Below are 15,559 nucleotides of genomic sequence, written 5' to 3' on the forward strand. Positions count from 1 at the left end.
ATAATAAAAAAAAAATGTCACCAGAAAAACGCTACATATTTGGCATTGGCAATTGTGACGTTAAGATTCGTGACGATGTTCTAAAAAAATAAAATGGTTTGGTACAAAGTTGAAAAAAAACGTGAATCGTGACGTATTAGGGGCGTGGCCACGCAGCGACCGTTTTTGCCCGAATTCGAAATTACAAATTTAAAAATATTTTTTATGCTACTAATAAGTAGGAAATATTTTTTTACAGTATTTCATAAGCCCTTACTGTTATAAATATGTAAAAAAGGTGATATTTCCCTATTGTGGTTTGAAGTTTTCGACCCGAACACGGTTGATATCTGTCTCACCCGAACTCAATCAGCATCATATTTGTCTCTCGTTTTTGCTTCAAACGAACGAATACTTTGATTCTTGTGCTAGCTACTCCATTCAATCGCAGGAGTCTAGTAGAGTAGGTAAGTTAATAAGTTCATCTGCTTTGTTAACAAAATATGAAGAAATATTATTTTTAGTGATGACCGTACCGTATGCTCTCAGTCCTGGATCTCGGAGACCAATCCTTAGTATAGTTGTAGTGGTAGCGCCTGCCCCCTCCCACCGTCCTCTTGGCCTGCCACCTCTCCAAGTGATGGCGCATGGCATTCTGGACCTCCGTGTTGAGGAAACAGTAGAATAGAGCCACCGTGAATCCCTTGAACAAATAAATAAAAAAAATGAAATTTATTGCAACAGAGAGAGAAAAAATTCTTGAGAAGGCAATATGGAAGTCCACGCGTTATTATTTTTTTAAATTTATTGGGGAATCTCACTGTTGAATATAGAAAATTTATAAGAAATAATTATAATACTACAATAACAAAGACAAATAAAATATTCCTCGGCATGTATTGTCACAATAGGAAGTAAATAGAATTATATAAGATTGTCCATTTATTTAGCAGGCTTTCCATTTTGAAAATTACATCGTATGTTTACACTTTCAAAAAGCAAGTAGAAGAATTTGTGTAAATAGGTAATTTGTGTATGTTTTTAAGAGATGGAAGAATAGAGAAATATGTTGAAAGGAGAGTGAATGTGGTCACCAAATGAATGGATTACTTAGCACAGTAATTGCTAATAAAAATATGTCAATCGAAGCTAGCTAGCTAAAAAGTTTTGAAAGAGTAACTTGTTTATAGACAAAAAAATATTGCTTTTTTGTAAGAGTGAAACCAATGGAAAGACTCGCGGTTATTTTATAACCGCGGGTCTTTCCATTGGTTTCACTCTTACGAAAAAGCAATATTTTTTTCCGTTTTACGGATGGTAAAAAGTTTTCGGATATGTAAAGGAATGTACCTTTACTGTTGATTTTTGTGAAAATCAAGAGCTGAATTTTTTTTTTTGCGGGTGATATTCTTCACATTTATTTCTAACTTGTCAATATTATTTAGCTCCCTGTTAGTTGAATCTATTATTTGTCTGCAAAGATTTGGACAATAAGCAAAACAGATGTTTTTCAAAAAAAATTCAAAAGCGAAAAAAAATGATAGAGGATTAAGGGAAATCTAGGCATTTAAAATGGCTGGCTTAAATGGCAACATTACTTAAACTGGCCTATGACAGGTCATCAGTACTGTAAATGCCTAGATTTTCATACACTCATCTGATTTTTTTCCTCTTTTTGTTAATCAATTTTAATTCTAATAAAACCCTAAGCAGTGAAATCCAGCCTTGTTTACAAACATTCGGACATACTTACTTAAAATATTTGTGTTTTTTTTTGTTGTCGTGGAACTTTTGATTGGAAACTAACGATGACATTATTTTTTTACGTTTGTGCTCTGTGACAATACTCAAATTAATAATGAACCAATCGTTGTTCAGTTCATCAAGCGTATAGAGATATATGTAAAACAATGAATTAATTGCATGACAAGTTTGGCTACAACAATTGGTCCAGTTAATTGGTCTCCACGATCCTCGGTTTATTTTCTATGGGACTACGTTTGGCCCATAGTTTGTGAAAACAAACCGACAACTCTTGAATCATTAGAAGCCAATATAACACGCACCGTTTCAGAACTAAAGCCGTATTTGTTATAAAAACAACAGGGAGTATTGTTGATACCCCCGTCGGATCTTTATTTCGTGAATACGAAATTACACGCATTTCTCTCGTTATTGGGAGATTCTTTTGTTATGTTTGTCAAAAAGAAATAATCATGCTGCATATCAATGGAATTGTTGTTTCTTTGTTCGTCTATTGGATTACTTGTTAAATCCATTTGACACGATAACAAAATGCTAGGTTGCTCCAAACGTTGTTCACACTCGCTACTTGTACTGAGTGCTCCACTTCCAACATACAAATTCAAATACGGTATTTTCACAAGTTGGAAATAACTTAAAAAATATAATGTGAATTTAGAGTGGATTTTTAGAATTCTTATGACATAACTATCAATTCATTCAAAACGAGTTTTTATTTAGAATTTTCGGGTTTAAAAATGAGTACATACAAAACGGCTCTTAGTTGGCATCGCGTCATTTTGACATCACGCGTTATAAAAGCCGACTTTGCTTTTAACGAACATTGCGTACAAGTTTGGCACCAAAATGCCATACGTGCCGTTTGTGCCACAGGCCGCATAACGTCTTGTATGTGGGTAATTCAATAAATGTATATTTTAACCGTTTGTAAAAAAATTATCCGACGTCGCACAAAAAAAAAATAATACCGTTACGATCGTATGTTTTTGCTTAATTATAAATAAAAATAATAAGAAACGTGAAAGGACCCCATTTTAGCGTCTTTGTTCCCATTCCTTTTGTTGCAATCAACGTAGCCGACAAAGTTCTGAATTTACAAATTGGGGTGGACGCATTTTGTTATGAATTCCAAATTTTACAGCCTTCTTTTTCTTCGGAGGACGCGGCATTTTCACTAGTTCAATATTTTTTCTTTGCAATGTTATTTTTTAATTAATTATATTATTAATGTTTGTTCACGTTTTCAGTTTTCGACACCTCGATCACTAAAATTAACCAACTCTTTCCGGAGATACAACTGAACTGAGCGCGCGCCGTACCCATACAAGTCCAAATTCAGACCTCCACGCGCATCTCTAATACGTCACCTTGCTACCCTGTTTTCACTTGCAATAAATTATTTCAATTAGTCGAAAAAACCGACTATCCAGTTATAGATTTAAATATTCATTCATATTTATAGTTTTTGTACACGAGGCACGCAAAAGAACACAAATATTGGTCGCAGATAACCTTACATGACAGCAAAATGTTTGTCCGTATTCACATTAAAATACTATATATTGGACGACAAAATGTTAACGTAACTTTTTAGTCGCGAAGAATATTATTTATTGGCCATAATTTTCAAAAAATTAATTTGCATTTACATAATTTCGAACACAATTTAAACTAACTCATGCCAGCAAATCTGTGGCTTGGGTCTAAAAGTCTTGGGGCTAATGTCGTAAATCACAACATTATGGCACATAAATTTGACTATTTTTAGGCGTTACAATAAACTGTTTGAAACTATTTTGAATAAAAAAAATCACTACCACATATTATGAATGTGTACATGATTTTTTTTAATAAGTGTGTTTTTTATTGACCCTCTACAAAATGTTGTCAAGAAAAAAATCTGACATTGGCTCTATTAGACCAGAGACACAGAAATATTTCCAGCTTTTATTTCAACAGTATTTGAAGTTTGTCCAAATTTTTGTAGACGTGAACTGGATTCAAGTCCCCAGGGAGTTATAAGTATTAATATATTACAGAATTTGGACAAACTCAAAATATGTTCAAAAGCGCTGATACGTAGAAATCAACATTCTTGTTTCCGATACACGATTTTCTATTTTCTAATAAAGCCCGTTCCGCGTGTAATGCCTCATAAAAGTGTCATAAATACTTTGTAATGACGTCGCTGAAAGTGCATTACGCCAATATTGATAGTGCAAAAATGCATATAGGATATTGTATATGAGAAAAGTTACATATCAAAAGAAATTACTATATGCTATGAGCTACGGGATGATAGACGAATGAACAAGGATATGACAACTTAATTAACAAGAAGTTTTAGGGTTTAACAGCATAATGTTATTATCTGAGTATTTTAGTTTGTCCTTTCTGATTTTTCTTTCCTTTCCATTCTCCTTCCACTCTTCATAGATTAGTGTAGATTTTTAATTTATGATTCATTTATTAATTAATAGCCATTATAAAAAAAACGATATTTACAAATAAAAAAGGCGGCCTCCGTGGTGTAGGAGTCATGATGCTTGACTCACAAACGGAAGGTTCCGGGTTCGATTCCCGGTGAAAACACAAAAAAAAAGTGATTTTTCTCAAGCCTGGGTGTTCTGTGCTGTAATTCACAACTGTAATCTGGCCTCCTGGCCTGTTGCAGTACAAAAAAAAAAACCGAAATTACAGTTTTTTTTTTATATAAAACTTAATACATCACAACAAATAATAAATAAAGCGTAGATACACGTGAAAAATTACTATCATTCCACTTGTAAAAAAGTTAAATATTACAATGATAATGAAATAGAACCATCCATGAAACTTTAAAAAAAAATGTTTACTCTGTTTTAAAGTATTTTTTTGTCAGCGGATCTATACGGACTAACCCTAATTCAACCATCCCTCCTATCTTCTTTCAAACAAGAGAAAATAAATGTAACATAAAAGTATACAAAAAAAATATATATCTAAACAAAAGTTACGTAGGTACGGTTAGAATAAATTATAATTATTATTAGCAATTTAGGTTCTAAAACTTTATATATAGTTGTTTATTTTGTTTCAAATTTTTCATACAATTATTAGATTCTGTATTAATATACAAGAATATGCTCATTAACTTCTTATTTTCTAAAGCTGAATGGTTTGGGTAGGTAGGAAAAAATGTTTTTTATTTTAAGCCAATCAACAGGCTTATGGAAGCCCTAACAGATAAGCATCAATGAGTATATATATATACACTTAATCAAAACAATCTTAAAATCATTGTAAATCTACAAAAGGTATAATTATGGCATAATCTAGGCGGGCATGGCAAGTGCGTCATCGCGAGTCCAGAAGTGACAACACCGCTCGCTTCTTGAATCCTTGCTTTTGCTGTGGGAACACATCAACAGTACCGTTGATTGAGATTTTGTTCACTATTCTGAGGATCCTTGGCAGAGGGGAAAAAATCCATCCGACGTTGGTTTTATAATTTCCCACAGCAAAGACATATTTGATACGTAAGTTACGGTGAGGTACATTATGGTTAATTTGAATTAAGGAAATATGCCAGCCCTTATATGTTTATGTTTATAAAATAAATAAATAAAATACCAAAAATGTACTCTGTCGTGCATTGTCGGGTGTATTTTATGAACGTAAACAGCAAATCTGCCTTTTACAAAAATTTATAATACTAACATATTTGGCTTAATGTTTTTTATATATTTTTTAAAAACATAAATTTCCTTACACCCAAGATTTATGAAAAAAAAAAAATTAAAATTAAACAAGATTTATATTAAAAAAAATAACCTCAAAAATATACAGCATATTCAGTAAAAAGTTTAAACAATTCAAGAATAAATTTAAAAAACAAAATTAAATAATTAAACATTCTACCGTAATACAACAAGAAAATCATAAGTACTGTTTCATACAGCTGGGCAAAGTGAACAAAAAACTGTGTTTATTATGAAATGCACGAATAAATAAATATAATAACCATTCACTTTCTTTGAAAAAGTTCAAAAGGTTTGTTCTATAGGAACAATACCCTACACTAAATATATCAGATACGTGGGAATAACTATTGCCGAGTTCATGAAGTCTATTAAATACGGAATTACAAGTATACACTGTCCGTGAATTGTTGTTACAAAACGGTGGCACCTGTCTAGTCATTCTCCCAGGCACCCTGAAGTTGATGAGAGATAATAGTTCAGGGCAATCTCATATTGAATTTACAATTTTGAATAAATTTAAAAGGTCGATAATTTTTCTTCTATCGGTAAGTTTTAACAAATTTAAGGTTTTTAGTAAAAAACCGTAATTTAAAAATGGCTTTGCTTTAAGAAATATCTTCAAACTAACTAAAAACAAACAGGTGTTTGTTTTTCACACCACAACAGTCCAATTTGTCCAATTACCGTGGCGTATTACAGCCAAAAGACTTTATTTTTGTTCTTACAGGGAATTGAACCCGGAGTCTTCCGTGTTTGTTGAGCATTTAGCCCCTACATCACAGAGGCATGTAAAAGTTAGTAATGGTTTATACATACCTACATATTTTAAAACTGTTTGTTTTGTGGGCAGATACACCTTATACATAATAAAAACGGGTGAAAAGATTTGTACACGATTCATATTTTATTTACTGTAAAGGAAATTATTCGATTGGTTTTCCACAGAGGGTGGAATACAAGCTCTGTTGGCTTGTGTATAAATCACTGTACAAAGGTGCTTCAGAATATTGTATTATAGATGTACTAGTTGATAGACGTCCTACGCTTTAAACAGCTACATCACAGCGATAAAAAAAGTAATTGTACATCAGAGTAAGCTGGGATTTTTCGAGAGACAGGTGGATTATAAGGAATTAATTTGTAATCTAGCTGTTTAAATCCGTTGCATTAGATGACAAAATCAATCGTTTTACTGAAAAGTTTTAGTTGAATTTTAATTTCTGTAAATGAATAGACTTCCACATTTTCAACAGCTTCATCTCTGTTGAAAAAAAAAACAATTTTTTTACAATATTTGAGTCTGTCCAAATGTTTGCAGACAAAAGACTGGAATTTAATTCCTCGGGAGTCCTTAAGATTAACAAATTACTACAGGGATAGAGAATACCTTAAAAAAGGGAATATGGAAGTCTAGGCATTTACAGCGCTTATGACCTATCATTGGCTGATTTAAGTGGCCATTTAACACACTGTGTAACTTTCACTAATTTGCCTATGTTTGGACATTCATTTTTCTTAAATTCTTCATGTTATTAAAAGCTCTTCCCACCTAATAACTCAGTACTGAATGGTTTCAGCTTCTTTACTTCACAAAAGTTAACAGATGGAAGAGTTGAGGAAATGTGAATGTTTGAACATGGGCAAAATGGTAAATGTTACACTGTGTGTAAAGTGGCCACTTAAACCAGCCAATGACAGGTCATTAGCCCTTTAAATGCCTAGACTTCCATATTCTTTTCTCAAAGATGTTTTCCCTCTCTGTTGCAATAAATTTAAATTTAAATAACTCCCTATGGCGGAAATCCAGCCAGTCAGCAAGCATTTGGACATATTGAAACACTGTACTGGAGTAATAAGTGAGCAGAATTATAATATACGCATTTTTAAATTGTCTTAATTCAATAAAAATACGCTTCTTAATCTTATAAACAAACACACGATTTTTGTTTTTTACTACTGTTAAATATATTTCTTTAGGTTTTTATAACACATCATGATGACACATTTCTCACATATTTAGACCTCATACAGTTTTAGTTAATACTGCGCAGCGATTACAAACGTTATCTTCACATGTACACATCGAGATGATATAAAGTAAAATCGATGTCTATGTACGTAAATGTGTATATTTGTATAATTTTTGCTAATATTTTCGTCTTCTTCGCCTTCTTCTTCTGCAGCATTATTTTCTCCACTGCTGGATAAACACCTCTTCCAAACGTCTCCATTCCTTCCTATCACCCGCTTTCATCATCCACGTTTTACCGGCAATAGAGGCAATGTCGTCGACCCATCTTTTCTGTGGCCTTCCAACACTTCTTTTGTTTGCCAATGGTCTCCACTTTATTATTCTGGGTGTCCACCTGCCGTCATTTTGTCTCTACAAGTGCCATGCCGGCGGCATGCTCGGCGGCCTCCGTGGTGTAGTGGTCAAGACGCTTGATTCACGCACGGAAGGTTCCGGGTTCGATTCCCGGTGAAAACACAAAAATTAAAATGTGATCTTTCTCAAGCCTGGGTGCTCTGTGATGTAATTCACCACTGTAATTAGGCCTCCTGGCCTGTTGTGGTGCAAAAAAAAAAAAACGTAAAATGTAAAAAAAAAAAAAATGCCTACTGCCATTTCAATTTCTCTGCACGATTCATGATATCTACGACTCTGGTTTGGCGTCTTATTTCTTTATTTTTTATTCTGTCTCTTAGACATACACCGAGCATCTGTCTTTCCATGGATCGTTGAGTGCATTTTAATTTCTGGCTACTTTTTCGTGTTTTAGACATGGTTTTTAGTCCATATGTTGTCACCGGCAATATGCACAATCGTAAGCGTCAGCAACCTATAATTGAACGTGATGAGAAAATAATATTGCCTCCATATTAAATTTTTCATGCAGAAAACTTAATTTCCTTTGTAGATAAAATTTAAGAGAAATGTTAACCTCCCATTAAAATACGGCCCCTAGTTTCAGGTCAGAGTCCGAGAATTAAGACCTTTTAATGTCAACCATTGACCGGAGAAATCGATTACGAAAACAAAATAGACCAAAAAAAGGATAGTATTTAGGTTCTTTCTTGGGAACTCAGTAGATAATATGATGATCCGTTGAAATTGCGGTCTTTTATGGCATAGAACGGCGGCGCTAAGCTTATCCGATTATGTTCGGCGACAAAAAACTTTTGAAAGATTTAAAACAGCCAGACTTCCGAGTTTTGCGCTTAAAGGGAAATTATTAAGTTAACGAACTACCTTTTATCAAGCTTTTTATCAACGCGAGCTTCTAAAGGTGAAATGCCACTAATTTTAGCAATTCACTTTTATTCAAATAATTAATTTTATTTTAAATCCTGCGGAATTGCAAATTCGAAACTCGTGAGAATGTTTTTATTTATATATTCATTAATTATAACGCTCTCACAAGAAAACACAAAAGAGTATTAAAAGCAAATTAAGAAAATGTGAGTCATTGATGCCAAAATAAACTATACACAAAAACCTACATATCTAAATAATAGTGTACTTCATAACCGACTCTAAATCTTGCAAAAATTTCAATTTTTAATTATGTTTGAAACTGCAAATTTTTAGCAGTCTCCATTGAATTGGTGAAGCATAATTGAACGTAGTTATGCAGAAAGCAGCCAGCCATAGAAAAGTGAAACTGAGATAATAGCACTTTTGTGAAAAGAGTAACTAATCAAATCTACACAACATTTTGAATGTTTTTGACGCTGACAAATGATAAACAATGATTTTTTTATTTTATATTGCAAACAAGAATCTTATTGTGTATTTCACCATTTTGAATAATTTTTCCAGTACCCTAGGGTTTTGCTAGTGCTGTGGGTGTTGCAAATTGAGAAATGCCGTTTTTGTGATCGGCATCATTTTCAGAAGGCGATTAATACAGTTTTTTGTTTGAAAACGGTCTGGCTGTTTTTAGCAGAACAAAGAATTGACCTTACTGCGCCCGATAACACCAATATCTAATTTTTTCAAAATTGTGGACTGGCTGTTTTCTGCATAACTACGTTCAATTAGAAATCTCACAATTCTTTTTTCTAAGTTTTTCGCAAATATCTCAGTAATTTCTGCAATGGAGATTTCTAAGCTCGCTTTCAATACCCCAATTTATTCAAGAAAAGAACATAAATACATGTCATGAAGACAAACAAAGACAACCAAATAATGGAATACAGTAGATTAAAAAAACTCGATCCAAATGTAAGAATAAGTCATGCCAATCCTACTTTATTCCACACGTGTTAGTGACGATGAGATTCCAACTCCAATTCATGCGATAAATAGACTAATTTACATATTCAAATAAAAATCTGGGTATTTTACTTGATGAGAAACTTATGTTCACTTTACATATCAATCAGGTGGCTAACGATGGAATGAAGATGCTTGGATTTATTTTGAGAGTAGCGTCAAATTTCAAAAATGTATCTACTGTAAAACAATTGTACTGCTCATTAGTAAGGAGTAGACTTGAATACAACTCTACGGTTTGGTCTCCCTACTATGAAATTCATTCATACGCTACCGAAAGGGTACAAAATAAATTATTGCGTTTTATAAATTATAAATTGAAAATACCCGTAGAATCCTTAAATTATGATTTCCTTAGAAATGAAATGAGATTACTTGAATTATCTGATCGTAGAGTTATTGCTGATTTATGATTCTTATTTAAAATAATGAAATCGATAATTGACAGCCCTGCTCTGCTTGAACTAATTCAAATTCGAATACCTGGTAGGTGCACTAAAAGTAAGGAATTATTTTTTTGCAACAATTCGCGGACCAACTTTGAAATGTACGCAGGATACATAAATATGGAAATGAATTAGAACAAATATTCGATATCTTCAATACAAATTCTGTTCATGAATTAAAACAAATTCTCACTCGTTATTTTTTAGAAAAATAATGGATTTATTTTAAAATATATTATTAAATTTAACTTTGTTTTCTGGAATACGTGATCTTTTATTTAACATGTTAGACATAATTGAAAATTATACATTGGCGGATTTATTGCCAAATGGCAACTTCTTCCAACCAAGTGATGATGATTTCACTAAATAGAGTTATTATTATTTAGTAATTTAACTTTTTTTATTTTTGTTTTATTGCTCAAAAAACTTTTATTTTTTAAGTACTAATGTTGTATTAATTTTTTTATTATTATCTAGTTATTCTCAACTACTGTGTTATATTTATATTTAGTACGTAAGATTTTCTCATGGTTATTGCTATCTTTATTTAGAAATGTTATGTTTCTTTTCAACTTTTTGTATTATATGTTTACTAAATTGTTTAGTTTTAATTACTCTATTATTTCATACTATGTACTACATGATTATTGTGCACTGCTGTGATTATTTCTGCATATTATTATTTTTTTGTAAAAGGTTCTTTGAACCGTTGATGTGTAAATAAATAAATAAATATTCTGGACATTGGGACATAAAAACGAAAATTGCAAATTTTGACATCTGGTGACATGGTTGGGAGCACAAAAAACAGAGATGAGACATGATAGCCCTAAGGGATTTTAATTATATTTTATATCTAATTCCTATGTTTTTTTTCCAATCTAATAATATGCCATTTGAAATTTCATTTAATATTTACATATTTTATTTAATAACACATGTCGCCAATATAAGTAATTTTTCTTCATCAACCACAATTTGAGTAAACACCTTATTTCTGTATTCAGCACACTATTCTTAATATTGTTCGGTAACACGCTACATATTGTCTGTCCTCTTGCCCTATTTATTTTTATATTTAGGACTGGCTAGCCCATTTATACTAATAAACCTGGTATTGTAAACATGTACCATTAGCAGGTTGTCATTTCAGTATGTAATCTGAGTAATTTTAAAATAAAAGAAACAGCCATTTACATGGCACGCAGCAGGGTTAAAGAAGGAAACTATCAACGGTATAATTTTAAATTCAGTTTATATATTTAAAAAAATAAATTTCTTCTTTTCCTCATCCGCTCCTAAGTGGAGCATGTGGACATCACCAGTTACCTCCAGGAGACCCTTTTGCCAGCCAGTACTTTCACCTCCTCCCACGTCAATCCAGCGCCCCTTAGTTCCGCTGAATAAAGTCGAAAGACCGTAATCGACGCCGTCCTCGGCGTGAGCCCGCAGGTTTAAAGAAGAGGCAACTTGGGTTTAGGTTTTTCTGAGGCATGCGCAGCATGTGTCCAAGCCAGGTCAGCCACCGCATCTTCAAGACGCTCGTTATAGGAGGCTATTGCGTCCGTTCTTGGACTTCGATGTTAGTAATAAAATCAAACCACCTTATACCTAATATTCTCTTCAAGCACTTACTCTCAAAACTCAGGAGTTTGGTGTTCTGGGCTTGGGTAAGGTGTCAAGATTCACACTCATATAAGAGTACTGGTACAATACAAGAGTTGAATAATTGGCATTTTGTTTTGACCAAGTAAAGAGTTCTAGACAACACGCATAGTGTTAAAAATTGCTCCAGCAATTCCTAGGCGGATTGCGAGATCTTTGTGCATGCTTTCATCCTCAGTTATGTAAACTCCCATGTATTTAAAGCTGTCAACTTTTTCGATCCTCTGTCCATTATTATAGAGAGGCTGATCAGGTTCAGGACAGGATTTGTTGCACAATATCTGAGTTTTTTTTGTATTAATATTAAGATCCAGACGGGCAGAGTTTTCCTGCAGTTTGTAAACAATTTCCTGAAAATCATGAACAGACTTTTTAAGAAAAAACCACATCGTCTGCATACTCCAAGTCGCACAATTTTAGGAGGGAGTGGATTTCTATGCCTCAATCAGGTGGTATTGATTTGTATGGTAAGTCCATAAAAATGATAAATAGACACTGTGCAAGGATACAGCCTTACCTCACTCCAGTGGGGACTCTGAATCAATCATTAAAAAAGCTTCCGACTCTCACACGACAATTGCTGTCTACGTGGATCGCTTTTATACTCGTAACATCAATAATCATGGAAGAAATACCATTCGTCTTGAGAATTTTCCGAAGAGATGGTCGATGCGGATTATCAAATGCTTTCTAGTAGTCAATGAAGCAACACGCAAAGGGTTAGTTCATTTCATTGTTCTGTTGGATAATGAATTTTATATTATGGATATGATCCGCACATGACTTACTTAGAATAAAACCACCTAAAAAAACTTAAAATTTACCTGGCGTTTAACATACATTTGATGATTTTCTCAACGGTAAGCCAAAGAGATATAAAATTTAAACACGTGAGGGAAAATCATAGTTTTATGCTTTTGATGCTATTTACAACGTAAAATTTATCCGGAGATGCTTGGTGATCTTACCATTCTTTGAAAAATATGCCACAGCGACGCAAAATTTAGACACGGCATTTAAAATGATATTTTTAAAATTAATGAGCCATTTTCTACGTGAACATGACCCATCGTTGCTTTGTGATCATGATCTTCTCAACGCACAATGGCAATCAGGCTTTTTAATATAAAATAAAACTAATTTTAATGGTTAGTCGTAGCGAAGTAAAATGAGTATATAACATTAAAAATGGCTTCATAGATATACTTTATTTTTTCAACTAAATTTTTTATAGGAATTATTTGGTAAAAAGTAAAACTCCTTAACGGTAAATCGTAGCGACATAAAATATATAAATTAACTACTATTTTATGTTGAAATTACATAGCTTTACAAAAAATAGTGATAAAGAATAGGTATTTGTGTTAAAATCTTCATAATTATATTTTTTAATAATATTTATTTTTCCATTTTTTATTATGTATCCCAACTAAACACATGGCCTTTGGCCTCATGGAGTTTGGAATACATCATTATTTATTTATTTATTTACACTCTTGATCAAAATACAATTCCATGTTCACTTTGCCCAGCTAACAAAGGTACATACATCGTTCCAAGGTAGGCAATTACATTTTAATATATTATAATAGTTAACAAATTAATATAGAGCACAGAAAAACAAAATGTAAACTTATTCGTATACACATTTTGATACATATACATACAGACATATACATATATACACAGATATATATATATATATATATATACACATATATACACATGTACATACACACACACGTACATATACCCATGCGCATACACATATATATATTCATAAAAACATAGACAATTTATTTATGCGAAACTTCATGGTTGTCATCTATAAATATATATTTTTTTAATTATTCCGTATTTTTTATATTCGATATCCAGTAAAAATCTCCAATCCGTGGCATGCACCAATTTTTCTGACTCCCTACGACCCGTCATGAAAGAGCGAGGTCAACACCTTCCGTAACTTGACAACACTCCCGTCTTTCCACGATTCTGGCAAAAGGTTATGGACCTTTGTGCCTAGGTAATAGTGTTGTCTCGATGCCAGAACAGTGTTGACCCCCTCACTTAGTATCAGATCCCTATTAGAGTATCTTGTATTATAGTTGTCATCATTCCCTTTTCGCACCTAATGATGCACAGGGCACTGCATTGGTATACTAATTTCAGCGTATCTTGATATAAAAAAAAAAATCGGGACGATGTTCCACTTCTTACACTCTCGGTTGAACCACAGGTGCTTGGATGCCATTGCAATGAACTTCCATCAAGAATTTTCACTTTAATGTTTTAGATAACGCAAACACAGCAACCCTGAAACGATTGCGTAAAAAAATAAATCTTAAGCTAAGAATGGCATCCCAGCACATGTGGTTCAACCGAGCGTGTAAGAAGCGGAACATCGTCCCGAACTTAAAAAATAACTTTATTTACTTTCTTCTTCTTCTTCTTCTTCTTATGGTTCCTCTCCCCGATAGAGGTTGGAAATCATCATTGCGATTCTTACTTTATTGGCAGCTGCCCTGAACAAGGACTGAGTGCTGCAATGGAACCAGTCGCGCAAGTTCTTAAGCCAAGAGATGCGCTTTCTACCTGCACTGCGTCTCCCTTCAACCCTTCCCTGTAGAATGACTTGTAAAATTTTATATTTTTTGCCTCTCATCACATGCCCAAAGTACTTAAGTTTTCTTTTCTTTATGGTCTTCAGTACCTCTTTATCTTTTTCCATCCGTCGGAGAACATCATCGTTTCGGAATCTATCCACCCAGGAGATTTTTAATATTCTCCTGTAGTACCACATTTCAAAGGCTTCGAACTTTTTTGAAGTGTTTTGGGTGAGTGTTCACGTTTCGACGCCGTAAAAAAGTACTGAGAAGATGTAACATCGAGTAATGCGCATTCGAAGGTCTAAATTAAAAACTCTACGGCAAAGAAGGTCGCGCATTCTGAAAAAGCAGTCTCGCACCACCTCTATTCTGACTTTAATCTCTTGCGAGTGATTCCATTTATCATTCTGCCAGCATTCTAAATATTTATATTGATGAACTTGCTCAACTTAGCTTATTTACTTTACTTTCTTATAATTTTGAATTATCTATCCTTACCTCTGTTTTGTATAAATACATTTAACGCTTTAATAAAGATACCAGTCTCGAAGATATGGCGAAAGTGATGAAACCGGTCACTGGATATTCCAAATTTGTGGATTAAAGTATCACTCTTCTTTTATTTATATAATAAATATATATATACTAATGCAAATTGATTTCAACTATCCTATAGAAAGCCCGGTATTTTTTTTACTTGTAGTCATTTATTTATAAATATATATTAGGTATAATATTAATTCTTTGTTCAACGTACAATACGCAACGCCTGCTATATTGATATATAATATTATTTTAATGAGCTTTCACAAACATAATATTACTTAGCATACGCGACATGTTCGATATTTGAAATTGGCTCCAAATCCCCCTTGAATAGATATTGCATTATTGAGCTGTAAATGTTCATATTATTATACTTGTATATCAAAACTGAATAAAACATATGATTGGCTTTATTTAGGGCAGTTGTGTTTGATGCAATTATTTTGGTACTAACAAAATTCAACGGACACGCACTGGTTAAAAATTGGATATTAGAAGGAAAATATTGTTTTAGTCATGTAAATTGTATAT

At 33.0% G+C, this 15,559-nt stretch overlaps 1 protein-coding gene across 1 annotated transcript in view; it reads right to left on the minus strand.

Annotated features, from left to right (window-relative positions):
- Window positions 1–2,912, minus strand: part of LOC148271399 (uncharacterized) — a 37,546-nt gene extending 34,634 nt beyond the window's left edge. The window contains exons 1-2 of the mRNA XM_088241435.1: window positions 2,883–2,912; window positions 516–682 (exon numbers count right to left, since the gene is read on the minus strand). Coding sequence (XP_088097561.1) covers window positions 516–682; window positions 2,883–2,912 — 197 coding nt within the window. The remainder of the gene's footprint in view (window positions 1–515; window positions 683–2,882) is intronic.
- Window positions 2,913–15,559: the final 12,647 nt, after the last annotated feature.

This window comes from Micrasema longulum, unplaced genomic scaffold (assembly GCF_059751315.1).
Source record: "Micrasema longulum isolate JH-2025_06_02 unplaced genomic scaffold, ASM5975131v1 h1tg002899l, whole genome shotgun sequence".
Lineage (NCBI taxonomy): Eukaryota > Metazoa > Arthropoda > Insecta > Trichoptera > Brachycentridae > Micrasema > Micrasema longulum.